Source organism: Peromyscus californicus, unplaced genomic scaffold (assembly GCF_007827085.1).
Source record: "Peromyscus californicus insignis strain IS unplaced genomic scaffold, ASM782708v3 Scaffold_8__1_contigs__length_139910024, whole genome shotgun sequence".
Classification (NCBI taxonomy): domain Eukaryota; kingdom Metazoa; phylum Chordata; class Mammalia; order Rodentia; family Cricetidae; genus Peromyscus; species Peromyscus californicus.
In genome coordinates, this window is record NW_026294606.1 from 98,143,015 (window position 1) to 98,158,905 (window position 15,891).

At 39.8% G+C, this 15,891-nt stretch overlaps 1 protein-coding gene across 2 annotated transcripts in view; it reads right to left on the minus strand.

The window, feature by feature from the left end:
• Cntnap4 (contactin associated protein family member 4) overlaps positions 1-15,891 on the minus strand; it is a 303,767-nt gene that overhangs the window by 84,904 nt on the left and 202,972 nt on the right. For both annotated transcript variants that reach the window (XM_052727282.1, XM_052727283.1), the window contains 3 exons: positions 15,044-15,193; positions 8,952-9,123; positions 582-688 (listed from right to left, as the gene is read on the minus strand). In XM_052727282.1, coding sequence (XP_052583242.1) covers positions 582-688; positions 8,952-9,123; positions 15,044-15,193 — 429 coding nt within the window. The remainder of the gene's footprint in view (positions 1-581; positions 689-8,951; positions 9,124-15,043; positions 15,194-15,891) is intronic.

Genomic DNA, 15,891 nt, shown 5'->3' on the forward strand with positions numbered 1-15,891 from the left:
TTGAACTTCCAGCCACCAAAATGTAAGAAGTAAATTTATACTGTACCTAAGCCAGCCAGTCTATGATACTTATCAATGCCCAAATGGAATACCACCCTCTTGGACTGTACTTAATGACTGAAGCTCTCTACCAGAGCCTGCCCCAGCCCAGCCCATCCAGCACTGCTTCTGAGAATATCTTCATTGAAGAGTGTCAACACAGAATCTGGTAACTGATCCCATTTCTACGTACACTGTACTTCTAGGAAGCTCAAAGTCAAATGCTGTCCAGGTCAGGTAGCAGAAAGTGTTCACACGGTCCACATCTTACTGGATTATTTTGTGCTTAGCTGTCTTTTGCTTTCTGAGCTTATTTTTCTGCTTCCCAACTATCTAACCCCCATCTTTCTTGTTTCACATTCTATGTTTCTGCTTTGGCAATTTAATGAAATGAGGTATGGACTAGAAACTAGAAACTGATTGGTTGCTGAAATTCAGGCCGTGTGTCCCAGTACAAGGTCACATAGGTCGTATAAGTACAGACAACAGAGAAGGCAATGCAGAGGAAACAGAGGGCAGAAGAGCAAGTGTGTGTGACTTACAGCTGTGGCAAGTGGCTCCTGTGTACCCTGTGTTTGTACAGTTACAATAAAAGGTGCTCCAAGACTGAGAACACTCGCCACCATGCTCACAAGAGTTGGGCAAACACCTAAAAGAGAGAGAAGAAGCTGTTAATCATGGTGAGATACAATATAGTATTGATTATTCATATATGGTCATGTGAAGCAAGGATGTCGACCATGTAGAGAGTAAATTCACCATGACCAATAGTTACACGGTCTGGCGCTGAGGCACTTTACTCATAGAACTAAATCTAGAGTCATTAAATTCATCTGTGTTTGGCCAATTCTCAAGTCTCTCTGACTACTTAGTCTTCAACATGTCTCACCATATCGCAGCTCTTTATTTTCCCTAAGTGACAAGGTGTGATGTCAACACTAGCCAGGATATCAACAGCTTACATGAAATAGTGTTCCACCATTCTGAGTTACTCTACTGCTTGAGCATGGGAAGGGAAACTGACTGAGGAAAAGGGAAAGGAAGAGGGAAAGGAGAGGAAAGGCTGTCTTTATTTACTCAGTCTGCAGATCTAGAATTGTCCCAAGAATGCTCACTGTATACTCACATATGCAAGCAGTGCTGGGGTGTTCTCTGGTGCTCAGCCTAACTCACAAGGACTGCTGCTGTGGATGACTGATTGATAAATAAAATGCTGATTGGCCAGTAGCCAGGCAGGAAGTATAGACGGGAAAAAGAGAGAGGAGAAATCTGGCAAGTGGAAGGCTGAGGCAGAGAGACACTGCCAGCCACCACCACGAGGAGCAGGATGTAAAGTATTGGTAAGCCACGAGCCACATGGCAAGGTATAGATTAGTAGAAATGGGTTAATTTAAGATATAAGAACTAGGTAGCAAGAAGCCTGAGTCATTAGGCCAAACAGTGTAAATAATATAAGCATCTGTGTGTTTATTTGAGTCTGAGTGGCTGCCGGCCCAGGCGAGACTGGAGATAACTCCAGCTACAGACTGCCCTGGTTATTGTAAATCTCCAAGAGAAAGAACTGCCCTACTCAACAACTATGGAGCACAGTAGGCTTACCCCCTTGAGGTAGCTCAGTTGCAGTATTAAATCATAATGCACCATTTTAATCAAATCTGTGTTTGAGAAGCTATATCATGAATAATTTATTTTTTTAAATAGAGGACCATTTGAAACTAACAGGGAATGAAAAAAAATGGCTAGCACATTGAGCTGATTCTAGGCTTTGAAAAGCTGTGAAGGGTCCAAGTAGGTCAACAGTCAAAAGACTAAACAATTGTGTTTAATTAAAATATTTCTTTTCAATTTATATGCATCACTTGACCTTTAAAAAAATCATTGTGTATATTAATTGAAAACAGCATGATGCTACAGATAATAAAACTATTATACAATGAAGCAGATTAACATATATATCATTTCAAAGAGCTAGTTAATTTTTTAGGACTTATTTTATTTTAAATTGTGTGTATGTGTGTGCATGTGGATTTGTGGATATGTGAGTGTAGGTGGCTGGGGAGGCCAGAAGAGGACATTGGATTCCTGGGAGATGGAGTTTTGGGTGGTTGTGGGCCACCTGAGATGGTTGCTAGTAACCGAACTCTAGTCCTTGCTTTAGACCAATAAGCCACCTCTCCAGTCTCCAGCTACCTAATATTTCCCATTGTTTGTTTTTGTGGCAGTAAAACCTACTTAGTTAGCATAATTTTCAATATGGTATGATTTGTGTCACCTGTTGTCTGTACCTTTGCTGTCTAGGAATCACTTCTTCCAAGGTTACTAAGTCATTAGAAAATAAATACTTATCAAGTTGTTTTGATCTAAATAAACCATTTTTTTTTTAAATCAAAGGGTCAGGTGTATCTTTTTTTTTTTATTTTTTATTTTTTTTATTTATTTATTTTTTTTTTAAATTTATTTTAATTTATTTTGCAATACAATTCAGTTCTACATATCAGTCACGGATTCCCTTGTTCTCCCCCCCTCCCGTCCCCCTCACCTTCCCCCCAACGCCCCCCCCCCCATTCCCATCTCCTCCAGGGCAAAGCCTTCCCCACAGACTGAGGTCAACCTGGTAGACTCAGTCCAGGTAGGTCTAGTACCCTCCTCCCAGGCCAAGCCAAACAATCCTGCATAGGCCCCAGGTTTCAAACAGCCAACTCATGCAATGAGCACAAGATCTGGTCCCACTGCCTGGATGCCTCCCAAACAGATCAAGCCAGACATAGGGAAATAATGCGAAGATTGAGACATTTGGGAGAAGAAGCTGGGAACTTCCTGCTGTAGGCTGAAATACTTCTGGGGGACTAAGATGGTTCCAACATGCCCCTCAGCATGGATAAGTTAGCTAAGCTGCTTGTAGACTACAGTTCCTGACCCGCCTTTCCCTAGAACATTTCCATTAGAAAGCCTCCAGTTGTAACTTATTTCTTGGTCCCTTGGAGGAATACATCTTCGCTAACCTTTCACAAGTTCCCTGACCCAGCAAGTGCTCTCTGGAGGACAACCCCTTTGAGATGCTGGGAGGCAAGTAACCATGACAGAACATGTATTCCCTGTCTCCAAAGAAGAATGAGAACCTAGGTAATTTCCATAAACACTGAATGGCAAACAGATGTGACATAATCATGTTGAGAATCAACTGTTAGAAAGTAAGTCCTCATTAAATTGTTTGGACCTGAGGCAGGATAGGAAGACAAGAGAAAGTAAGGGGCCCTGGTGGGAAAGAAGCTTCTTCTGGAATCTGTGTGGTTTTCTGCTGATTAAGAGTCAAGAACCTTCAACACACGTGATGCAATCAGGATTTCGCAGAGGGCCGGCAAGAGGGTTCAGACACTAAAGGCACTTGCTGCAAGCCTGATGATCCGAGTTTGATCCCAAGGACCCACATGGTGAAAGGAGAGAACTGACTCTTGCAAGTTGTCCTCTGTTCTCCACATGACCAACACACATGCACACACATACATATACACATAATTACACACTCACACACAATGTAACTTTAAAGTTTTTTAAATTTATGTTATGCTTATTTTTTATAAATACATCCCAAACGAAAGACTGGCATGTGCTAAAACAACTTTGAGATTAACTGTATCTGCATTCCTCTCTCCCCTGAACCTAAGTAACATACCTAATAAAAACAATTTTACAATATCACTCACAAAAGAAGATGATTTAAGATAAGAAAAATAAATAAACCAGTTTGTGTAGTGTCTTTTTTTTAAATTTGTTGTAAATTACATCCTTTGAGCAACATTACTTAGGAAGCTACAGAATTATTTGTGTGTGTGTGTGTGTGTGTGTGTGTGTGTGTGTGTGTGTGTATGCTTGTAAAGACCTATCTCTCTCTGTCTCTCTCTCTCTGTCTCTCTCCCTCCTCCCACCCAAGTCTTAGGTGTGTACATTATCCTCCTGTGTCTCTTTCTCTCTAAACACTAACACTTAGTTCTAAAGTATATACTACTGCTTTCCCACCTCTTAATAAATTCATTAGCTCTATCTCCCTCTGACTTGTCCTGAATTCTTTTTTTAATTTGTTTAATTTTTTTTAAAAAAGGTTTTGTTCATTTTACATACCATTCCCAGTTCCCCCTCCCTCCCATTGTCCCACCACCCCCTCCCCTGTCTCCCCCAATTCCCACCCCCCATCCACCCCTCAGAGAGGGTAAGGCCTCCCTTGGGTACTTTTCAGCAGTCCAGTCGCAACTCTAGCTTCACTTAAGTGGAGGTCCCTAAAGTGGGGGTTCCTCGAGCTACTGCTGGCAGTGCTGTGCAATGTCTCCCCACTGCTGCTGAGATCAACTGCTTGTAAAATCTGTATGTGTGTGGTCATGGTGTGTGTGGTGTGCAGTGTGCATGTGATATATGCATTTGTATGTTCACAGTTGCACATGCACGTGTGTGTGTGTGTGTGTGTGTGTGTGTGTGTGTGTGTGTGTGTGTGTTCCTGTGAAGGCCAAAGGGTGACATCGGGCTCTTTCCTTGATGGTTCTTCGTCTATGTTTTTCTGAGACAGGGTCTCTCACAGAACCCAAGTTCATCAGCTGGGCTAGACTGGCTGGCCAATGAGCTCCAGAGATCAACTTGTCCTTGACCTACCCCCACCCCAAAAGCTGAGGTTACAGAAGTATGCCTCCATGCCTGGCCTTCTACAGAAGTCAGTTCAAGTCCTCACGCTTGTGAGGCAAACACTTTAGAGACTGAGCCATCTCTCCAGTCCTAGCATCACATTTGAATAAAAATGTCAGGGATAGCATGTGGTTCAGAGGCACTATAGTGACTCAGGTAAAGTATCAGGAACAAAAGACATTTGTGGACTTCTAGTTTAGACTCAAACAACTGATAAGACCACAGATGCCTTTCAGAGGTTAGAATGAATAATACATTGAGACCAAGGCTTCCAATGCTCTCATCCATTTTCAATTAAAAAAATAAATAAACTACAGAGCCTGCCAGAACATATTTGTGGTGGACTTTCTGCCTCCTCCTTTATCAGAGCTGAAGAGGGAACCTGATGCTTTGCTTATAGGCTTTTTCCAATGTTAACTGAAAATAGTGTTATTGATTTTTTTTCTTGATTAAAAAATAGATGTCCACTGTACACAGAACAAAACAATCCAGGACAGAAGGAGAGCGGTCACCTGCAGTCTCACTTATAGTCTCACTACAAACATGACCTTGTATTCAAACACAGTCTTTATTTATTTGTTTTTTTGGTGGGGGGGGTTGTTGATATAGGGTCTCACTCTATAGCTCTGGCTGCCCTGGAACTCACTACACAGGCCATGCTGGTCTCCAAATAACAGAGATCCACCTGCCTCTGCCTCCCAAGTGCATGTACCACTGTACCCAGCACACAAACATAATCTTAAAGTAATTCTTCCGCTTTTTGGAGATCAAAAAAAAAAAAGAAAGAAAGAAAGTGCATACTTAAACAACCATTAATTTCACACATATCTTATCATTCTTATAGATTTGCAGGAACCCATTCAGATACATTATCATAATTTATTTAATTTTTAAGCATATCAACTCAATGACAATCTAGTTAAAAAAAAAGGACATTTAAAAACTATTAAAACAGTACCAATCTTACTTTATTGTCAAATCAGAAAAGGACAGAGGTGACCTTTCTTTAAAAGGTTTCAAAACTGTTTTTAAAAGGGATAGATTCAATAGTTTTACCTAAAATCCAAACAAACAAAAAGTCTTTAGTTGTCGTAGTGCACATTGTTTCCCATTGATCTTCTTCCAAAGGCTAACGGGGTCTGTTTTTCTCCATTCAAACTAGTCAGGTGAGGCTTTTTACATTTGTAAATAAAATGTGAAAGACTGAATTGTGAATTTTACTGAATTCATTATATGGTGACGTTTGCCAGCTTGTAACCTATGGCAATCTGCACTGCATGGCGGGGTTCTTGTCCTCACCACGGGCTCTAAGCAATTGCATTGTACACTTCCCTCTTTGCTAGTCATTCCAATACAAAGTAAAACAATCCATCAATCCATTTTCTCAGGCTTCTAAATCTTTCTTCCAGACATTTCCATCACTATTTTCATTGCATGTGACTTTGAACAAACACATCCATCGACATACCCAAACCTGAAGTGACAGGTAAAATTTTCATTTAGCCAGATTCTCTGTCCAGCACAATTTCAATTTCAAAGGCTTTCATAGGATGTAATGCTTGGCTAGAATAAATGATATTGAATTTAGATCTAGAACATTATCACATTCAGGGGAACTGAACATTAGTTACCTGTGGGTCTCACATCCTCAGAACAGTAACTAATGAGAACTCCCTCATCAAACAACTCACTCACCGAGCTACTCTTCCCAGAGTGACGCTTTCTCTGCCACAAGAGATAGAATGGGCATCTTCAGGTGCTTGGAATAAACCTCCTTGAGAGCACAGAGAGGCTTGGTGTGTTTATGGGCTTCTATGTAGAAGAGGAGAGAGAACAAAAGTGGAGGACTAGGGGGAGAAACTCAGACACTGGGAGGGGCAGGATGAGTCTAGCTGGAAGACAGTAGAGTGAAACCTTGGGGTGAAAGGCCAAGGATTGGCCAATGCCTGTAAACTGTGAAGCTAGGAACTGGCAGAACAAGGCAGAAGGTGCTGGGTGAGTAAGGTCACAGTGATGAATCTTGTCCAACCCTTCTCCTACTTCTTATCAGAAGTCCTTGTAGCCTGATATTGTTCGAGACTAAGCATATACCCACCACTCTCACAGAATGGTAGGTGGTGTCAATGGCTTGGATAGTGACCTTCACCAGTTTCTTGATATTCTTAAAGAGTTGATTTTTAAAAAATGTATTTAGTAGTCTCACCAAACAAATGACACAGGTCCTGGAAACTTAGTGAGTATTTAGATGCTCACACCTGCTAGAGGTGTCCCAGGAACCCTCTAGATATCTGTTCCAGATTTGGGGACAGAGACAGCTGCTGATCCTATCATTATGCCATGTCCCTTAGTCAGTAGAGTTTCTGGACTTAGGACAACCCCACTTCATGTCCACAGAGGATGAAGAAATCACATTTGCAAGAGAGAGTGTACTGAGTGGCTGTGTAAAAAAGACATGTGTATGTAAAAAGCACGAAGATGACTTTATTGAGTATGGGTATGAGGATGGTATAGACATGTGTTTATGGACACACGTGAATGTACACATATAAATCAGCATGAGGGTTGTGTGAGGAGTTTCCAGTCATGTGACTGAGCATATGAGTGTGTATGTGTGTGAAACACAGTGTGTGAGGACTATGAGTTTAAAGTACATGCATGAAGAGCCATGTATGCATGAGTGAGTATCTTTGTATGTATGTCTTTATGTGAAAATTTGATTCTGCTAAAACCCAGTTATGCTTTTTAAAAAGTAAAAGAAAAAAGGTTGTATTGTATTAAGTTCCCGTCAAATTTTAATGTTACCACTTATTTTAAATTATAATGTATTAAATCATTAAATGATCCATTTATTATACATGGATGAAAGATTAACCACCCATAATACTAATGTGTACCCAGAGAGCCTGAATGGCATGCCAGGGATGCAGTTCTGACTTCCTGGCTTTGGCGCTGGGCTCTACGTTTTCTTAGTCAACTTTACCTCTCCACGCATCAATTTCCCTGTTCTTCAGACATAGTCACTGTCAAAATTTTGTGAAGGTAGATGTAAATTCTCATAAGCATTATATGCTTAGTTCAGGGCATGGTATATGGATTTAAATCTGCAATGGTATGACATTCCATCAAACTCAGTAATTAAAATTAGCAGCCTTAGTTAGAAGCACGGCTGGAATGATTCCTTCACTATAGTTGTCCAGGTCTACCTACAGTTTTTAATTATTACTAACTGTTGGTTATTATGTCATAAATTGCTCATCCTTTACAATTAACTCTCGAATCCTGCCTTGCCATGTCCTGTGCCCATGCTCCTACTGAGTTTATGGGGTCATGCTCACACCCTCATCAATACAATACCCCAAGCATTCCTAGATGCAGTGATTCTTCTGCTCCCACACAGAAGACAGTAATGGAATGTGACAGTGCACAGTAGAATAGGCACACGTCATGTTCCCCTGCCCCTAAGTATATTCAACTATCAGGGTATCCAAAGTCAGCCTGATAATCAACCACACAGGTCTCTGACAATTTTATTGCTTGGGTGACACAGTGTATTGAGTTGAATGACATAGTTTTGGTATATTTGCCACCTTCTAGAACTATAGCATGGCAGTGAAGATGGCACAGTGGTTAACTTGCTTGCTGAATAAGCATAATGACCTGAGTTCCGATTCATATAAGCCTCACAAAGCTGGATACAACCTGGTAGCATTTCAGTAACCCCAGAAATCATACAGGAGGTTGGGAGGTGGAGACAAGAGTTCCTGGAATCTCATAGTCCAGATAGCAAGAGACCCTGTCTAAAACAAGGTAGAAGGTGAGAAGAGACACCCAAGTTGTCCTCTTAATTCCACATGCATGACATGGTACGTATGTGTGCCCACATTCACGTACAAACACATATATGCTCACATATTGAATACACACACACACACACACACACACACACACACACACACACACACGGATTAAAAATAAATAAAAATAAAACCATAACACCATGAGCATCAAACCTTGTAGGTTGGTAGCATGTTTATGTGTAATTAACAGTCACCTATCTTATACGTATTATTAATATTATTATTTGAAATTTGTTATATAAAGCAGTTGCTAAATTTGTTTATTTTTAAAGCAGATATATTTCATTTCTGGTGTAACAGATAGTAGAGAAAAAAATACATATATCAAAACTGTGTTATCAAAATTTTGAATAGGTCACTGAGGAGATGTGAGACTGTTCTTACCTGTCTGAGATGCCACATGAGTCTATCTGAAGGTCACTGAAGTTGCCAAGGGACCCCTGCTGGACTGCAATCAGATCTACCATTTTCTTGTTGATGGATATGAGTCTCATACATCCTTGAAATCCACCAAGTGGGTTCTTACACCTGGATCCAAAGCTTTTGTCTGGACATCCTGATAAGATCAAAGCAAAGCAAAGCCACAGTACATGATAGAAAAGTGGTGTTCAGGATCACAGCAGAATTTATATAAAAATATAAATAAATAAAACAGACATTTGATTATCCTCTGCATTAGAGAAGACAGATAAACCTGCTGGAATCAGTGTTAGTTTCATCTCAATTCATGCAAAATATTGTCTGTTTCCATAGGATCCAAAGGAAGTCTCTAGAGCTATAATAATTATGTGTACCAATTTATCTTAATCTTAATTTAGAAGTTTAGCTATTGGCTCCAAAATCCTAGATGTGCCAGCTAGCAATGTCAAATCTCCTATAGCTTAAGAGGGAACTTAGTCTTTAGACTGGAAAACTCAAAACATAAACTAGTTTAAGTGTACACTGAAGACAATAAAAGATAAATCAATAATAATGAAATGCCTTTGTACTTAAAGCTAACTCTCTGAGAAAGGAGATATATTGACCAAGAATAAAATTACTATCTCTTTATTTGATTAAATACTGTATTTCCTTATACATGTGAGAACTACACATACATTTGACAAATACAAATGGCTAAATATCAAAAAATATCTTGCTGTTTGATTTTATTTATTCTTTGGCTCAGCAAAGAATGTTCTCTTAATGTCAATTTTTTTCTAACATTTAAGATTTGTTCTCATTATTTAAATAACAAATATAATATTAACCATTACTGTCTGAGTTTAATGATGTTCTAAATGTTTATTCAAGTGAAGTAAATAATTTTATGGAGTATGAGCACATATATTTCGCTTACATATTTTCCATCAATCTTTCTTTGCTGCTATGGCTGTCAGCCACCACTACAATTTCACAGAATTAGAAGGGAGCGGCAACTTCTTAATTCCTCTCTGCTAGTTTTCCACCTGGAAATTTCCATTACATTCAATATTTTCACCAAGGATATCTCTCTTTAATGCTTTCTTTTCCCAGCAAAATACATTTACATGGCAAGAAAAATCCAGTATTATTTAAAGCTATTAGCAGGCACTCAGAAATATGCTATTTTGATTTTAATGGAAATTTCAAAGTTTCAAATTTAATATATCAACAAAAGACCACCAAGGCTTTTTGAGTAGTGATTTGAGGTACACAGTAATGTATACATTTCCAGTAATTAAAATTCTTCCGGACCATAGTGCATTGTTGTTTAACTATATCCTCCAACAGAATGTTTTCTAGAGGGAAAGGGAGGCTTACAGGACTCAGCAATCATATGAAAGTTGTAAGACCTCCCCTTCCCCCAGATTATATAAGCAGTAAAACAATTGCTAGGGAGAGGCAGTCCTGATGGAGCTGCCTGGAAGTTCTAAAGGTAATTCCAGAGATACAGCTTCAGTGAGTCAATATCCCTGCCAGAGTGAGTATTCTGTGATGTAGCTACCTTTGAGCCACCCATGTTCTCATAAAGAGCCCCAATAAATGCATTAGTTCATGAGCTACTCTTGGACTGAATATTTCTTTGGTCTTAGATGTCCTATTTGGAGTGAAGAGACATTTGCTCACTTTTCCCAGGAAAGGCCACACAACATACAATGTTATCACAGTCTCCTCTAGCTGACCTATTACCTAATTAAGAATGTCAGGATAGAGCAGAAAGGATAATAGTTCAAGAACACCTGACAGTTCCCGTACACCAGGAGTGTAAACTACTTGGCTACTCTCTTCTATGGTTCATGTTTCCCAACACATCTCAAACTATTTCAGAATGTATTAAATCATAGAGTATGTCTGTTGGAACAAGACGAGACAAACTGAATCACAATGAAAGATAATACAACTGCAGAAAAAGCCAAGAGTCAGATCATTGGTATTTCATATTCCTGTATGCAATACTCATTAAGCAAGAAATTCTAAGGATAAAGAAGGGTGCAATCAGGTTCATCTCATTAGTCTTTGAAGAGGCAACCATGGGGTAATACAGTGCAAAACCAGAGAGAAGTTCAACACTGTACTCATTCAAGATGAAAGTTCTAAAATAAGAAGATTGCTGGAGAATTTTTAATGCTGCATTGATGGATGGATACATTACCAGAGGCACTCATTGTGTTAAATACCTCTGGAGATGACACATAAATTACCACCGTGTGCTGCTGTTCCAGAAGTGAGATGCCATTTCACGGTGGTGTGGCCTGGTCCTCAAGTACCTGATGCTTGGTTTTATGTAGGGAACTTGAATGTGAGCATTCTGCACCTCAGTTGGCATCCCCAGTTTGTGATGCATGCTGGGCTACCCATCAAAAAGATTATGTAAGGGAATTTACAGAAATTAGACATGTGACTATCTTCCACGTGGAGAACCAATATTTGAAATGTATGGCTTATAAATGATGAAAGCTGAGCAGTGTCCCAGGGTGCTCTCTGATTCTTTGAAATGCACTCATTCAAAAGAAGAAAGGTTAAGAGGAAAGCGAGCAAGGTGATGGATAAATAGTGAATGTTTTGTGTTGCATACAGAGTTCTGTTCTTTGAGAAGAGAACTAACATCCTAACAGCTAATGGGGCAGGCACTCTGAAGACTGCAGAGTAGGAGCAGAACCCAGGCTGTTGGGTCAGATGAACTCTCTACAGTAGAGTATGACAGCTAGGTTAGTATGACTGGATTTTGACACTACCACTTTGAACTTGCAGTTGGATTTGGAGAGTCCATGGGGGTTTCTCAGATCATGGTTTTGTTTTTTGTTTTTTTTTTTTAATCATAAATATAAACTGGTAAAGAATTAACTACTGCAAAACTGTGTTCTACCTAGATAAAATAAGGAATCCCCATCCACACAGAACAAAAAGTTTTCAGTGGTAAACAACTGTGGCATGATGTTGGGGCGGGACACAAAACTTTCAACTAGAAATTGCCAGAGTGTGGTCATCCCACTGCCACTACCAGCCTAGCAATCAGGCCAGTACTTCACCTTATGGGGCCCTACTTTACCCCTTCCAGAGCTTCCCAGGGAAAGATGTGGTACCCACTTGGAACCCTTTATCACTAATGTTCTGGGACACAGAATTTCTAGCCCCCAAATCCTAATAAGTCTGTTTTCTGGATTGAACTTTTCTTTCTTTCTTTTTTTTGTTTGTTTGTTTTTGTTTTCAAGACAGGGTTTCTCAGTGTAGTTTTGGTGCCTGTCCTGGATCTCGCTCTGTAGACCAGGCTGGCCTTGAACTCACAGAGATCCACCTGGCTCTGCCTCCCGAGTGCTGGGATTAAAGGCATGCACCACTACCACCCAGCCCAAAATGAACTTTTCAATGCATGCATAAAGTCAAACACTGAAAATGTTGGGATAGCCAAGACCCCACAGGGCATATATTAAAAGGACTTGGTACTGGGGTTTTATTGTAGAAGCTCTATAGCATATCTTTTAGGAATATCATACATGGCTATGAATTTATAAAAAATGGGAAAATAAAAATGAGCTCTTAATTCAGATAGTGGCCATCTGGGACATCCTAGAGAGAGACAAACATACATGATAAAATTAGTGTTTCTTAGGCAAAAGTATGCATGAAAAGATTTGGATTTTTTTAAATGTCATTAGAGGGGTTGAGAGATAGTTCTGTGGGTAAGAGCATTTGTACAGCCATGAGGAACTGTGTTTAAGTGCCCAGCAGCCAAATAAAAGCTTTGTGTGGCATTGCACATGCCTTTTACCCAAGAGCTATGGAGATAGGTGAAGATAGGAGGATCTCTGGAGCTGCTGGATAACAGCCTCTCTCTAGGTTCAGCAAGAGACCATGCCTCAAGGGAATAAGGTGAAGAGCCATAAGACAGCATGCCTGGCACCCCTCTTTGGCCTCCACATGCACTGGTGGGCACCTGCACCTGTACACGTGTGTGTGTGTGTGTGTGTGTGTGTGTGTGTGTGTGTGTGTGTGTACCACATTCACACTTGCATACACACAAATACACCCAAAAAACTTCATTGGTATTCCTTAAATGTACATATGATCTGAAGCATGGACAATAAAGGAAACTAGATGTGCATTTCATCTAGTAAAGCTTTGTGTAACTTTGTAATATCTCAGTAAATCTTAGCATAACTAAGCCATTTTAGAATAACATAGAGTGTGACATGTATATCATAATAAACAAAAATTACAGTGTGCATATACTTCACTCTCAAATATTACAGTGTGGATAAACACAATAGCCAGAGAAAATGTATAAAATAGCCAAGTATTACTAAATCTGAACATAGAGGACATAAAATGCTGCAAGAAAGACAATTCTATTTTCATGATTTATTAACAGTTTTATCCAAGCTTCTATTTTTATTTTGTATCCTTTAACAGTATGCTTGGTGTTGGGTTTTTTCTTATCTCTTTCTCTGTTTTAAATCTTTCCCTTTGGATTGAAAGCTCTGGGTTCACATATTCCATATACCTTACTATTGATTAAAAGACTGTGTTCCTATGGGAAACCATGAAATCCATTGTGTTTTGTGAAGCAGCTCAGTCCATAGATGAGCAAATATCCATCTGGGAAGCAATTATGTCATTTAAAATTGTAGTCTTTTGCTGCCTTTTGCAGTAGTGGATTTTACTTTTAATTACGTGTACATATGCGTTTCTGTGTGGGTGTGTGTATGTGAGTGCAAGTACCACAGAAGTCAGAAGAGGGTATTGGATCCCATGAAGCCGAATTACATGTGGTGTGAGCCTCTATGTGGTTGCTGGGAGTTGAACCTCGGTCCTCTGCAAGAGCAGTCAGCCCTCCTAACCACTGAGCCATCTCTCCAGCTCCTTGTTTTTGTCTTCCTTATTTCATTTTGTTTTGATTTGTTCTTTAATTTGCATTTAACCTCTGGTCTGTGTCTTCATAATAATTCTTAGAAAATAATTTGAATTTTATTGGTAATTATTGAAAATTGAAAATCATTTTCCATATCAAAAATGATTCTAGAATTGGTTGTTATTTTTAAGATTTATTTCATTTTTAATTGTGTGTGTGTGTATGTGTGTGTGTGTGTGTGCATCAAAGGCTGAAGGCATCAGATCCCCTAGAACTGGAGTTACAGGCAATTGTGAGCTACCTGACATGAGTCTGGGAAGCAAACTCTAAACCACTAGAAGAGCAGTATGAACTTTTAACCACGAATGCATCCTCCTGGCCGCAGAAGCAACTATTAAACTGTAGTGAAGCAACAGCCAAACGATGATAATATGGAAAACGCTATGACATAGCTAAGTCTTGCTACTGGACTGCACGCCCTATGTCAAAGAGTCTGTGCTTTCGCTTCAGTTGCAAAAAACTCATTCTCATGCCACAAGTCTGCTTTGCCAAGCTTTTACTTCAATCAACCATCCATGAGACAGCTAAACACTCCATTTGTTCTTGTTCCCTAAGGAAAAGCTGGTGCTGAAGGCTGGTGTCCTGCTTTCATCAAATGCACCAGTTTATTTGTTTTTCTTCAGCAAAAAGACTGAGTTGCTATGACTAATTAGGTTGAATTATTTGTCCACTGGCATAATACTGCTTTCTGTACTGGGCAGTGGGGAAGCAGTAAGAATGCTCTAGGGCAGCTAAGGGTCTGATCAGAAAAACACCACAGTGACATGAACCCATCAAATCACAAGACAATGCACGGGGGCTACTTAACACTAGAAAAAAATCTAACGTGGCTTGAAAATAAGAACTGAAGAAAGTGACCTACTTAAAATAAATCTCATTAGAGAAACTGTAAGCATAAGGAACTCTGCCTTATAGGAATTCATTTTAGGTCATAATTTGTCATTTTGATCCACTCCGTATTTCCATATTTAAAGAAAATTAAAAAATTAGTCCTGGGTTAGCAGTGTTAGCACTGCTTAAAGCATGAGAGATACCATCCCCAAGACACAGAAGCAGGAACACAAATATGATCCAATGGACCACACGTTCTAACTCTTTTTCTTACCTCCAAAATAAAAGATGCCTCCTGAATTAACTTGCTCAGGCCCCAGCCAAGAAGAAACAGGGGTAATGTGGCCATCCACAACCACACTCAGGTGATTCCTTTTAGCAGACAAGGAGACAGAGTGCCACTGACCATCATCTAAGCCAGCACCTGGAGAAAGGAGCAGAGGAATAGCTCTCAATAGCAAACAGGAAGCAGTCAGTGACTTATGAACAGCAGTAGACATTTTAGATCGACTGCAATGCTTGAATCTACTGAAGACTCACCTTCCATGAGGGACACATTACAAGACATCCATGGATGCCTGAACCCCATACCTACTGTGCCTTTTGTGCATATACATAGCTATGATAAAGTATAACTTACAAATTAGGCACAATCAACCATTAGCAGCAGTAACTTAGACTAGAATAGGAAAATAAAATGTAAGCATCATTTAAGCCCTATGAACTACTTACTTCTGGAATTTTCCACTTAATATTTTCAGACCATAGCTGACCACAGTCATTGAAGCTATGGAAAGTAAAGCCACAGATAACAGGATGTCATACGAATCGTCCCCATAACAAATGTGAAGGATATGCCCACAATCCCACTACTTGGGAGGATGGATGATATAGGAGGATTGGGAGTTTGAAGCCAGCCTAGACAAGGTAGTTAGTTGAGGAAGAGAGGGAAAACACGGGAGGGAGGGAGGGAGGGAGAGACAGAGACAGAGACACAGAGAGGGTGCTTTTAGGATGGTGTTGACTACAACTTCAAAGTGGAGCCCATGTACATACAAGCAGCGACGTGTACTCGGTGGGTTTTTTAAAGAAGAGCACATGTTGTTGGGAAGGAGAAGCGGT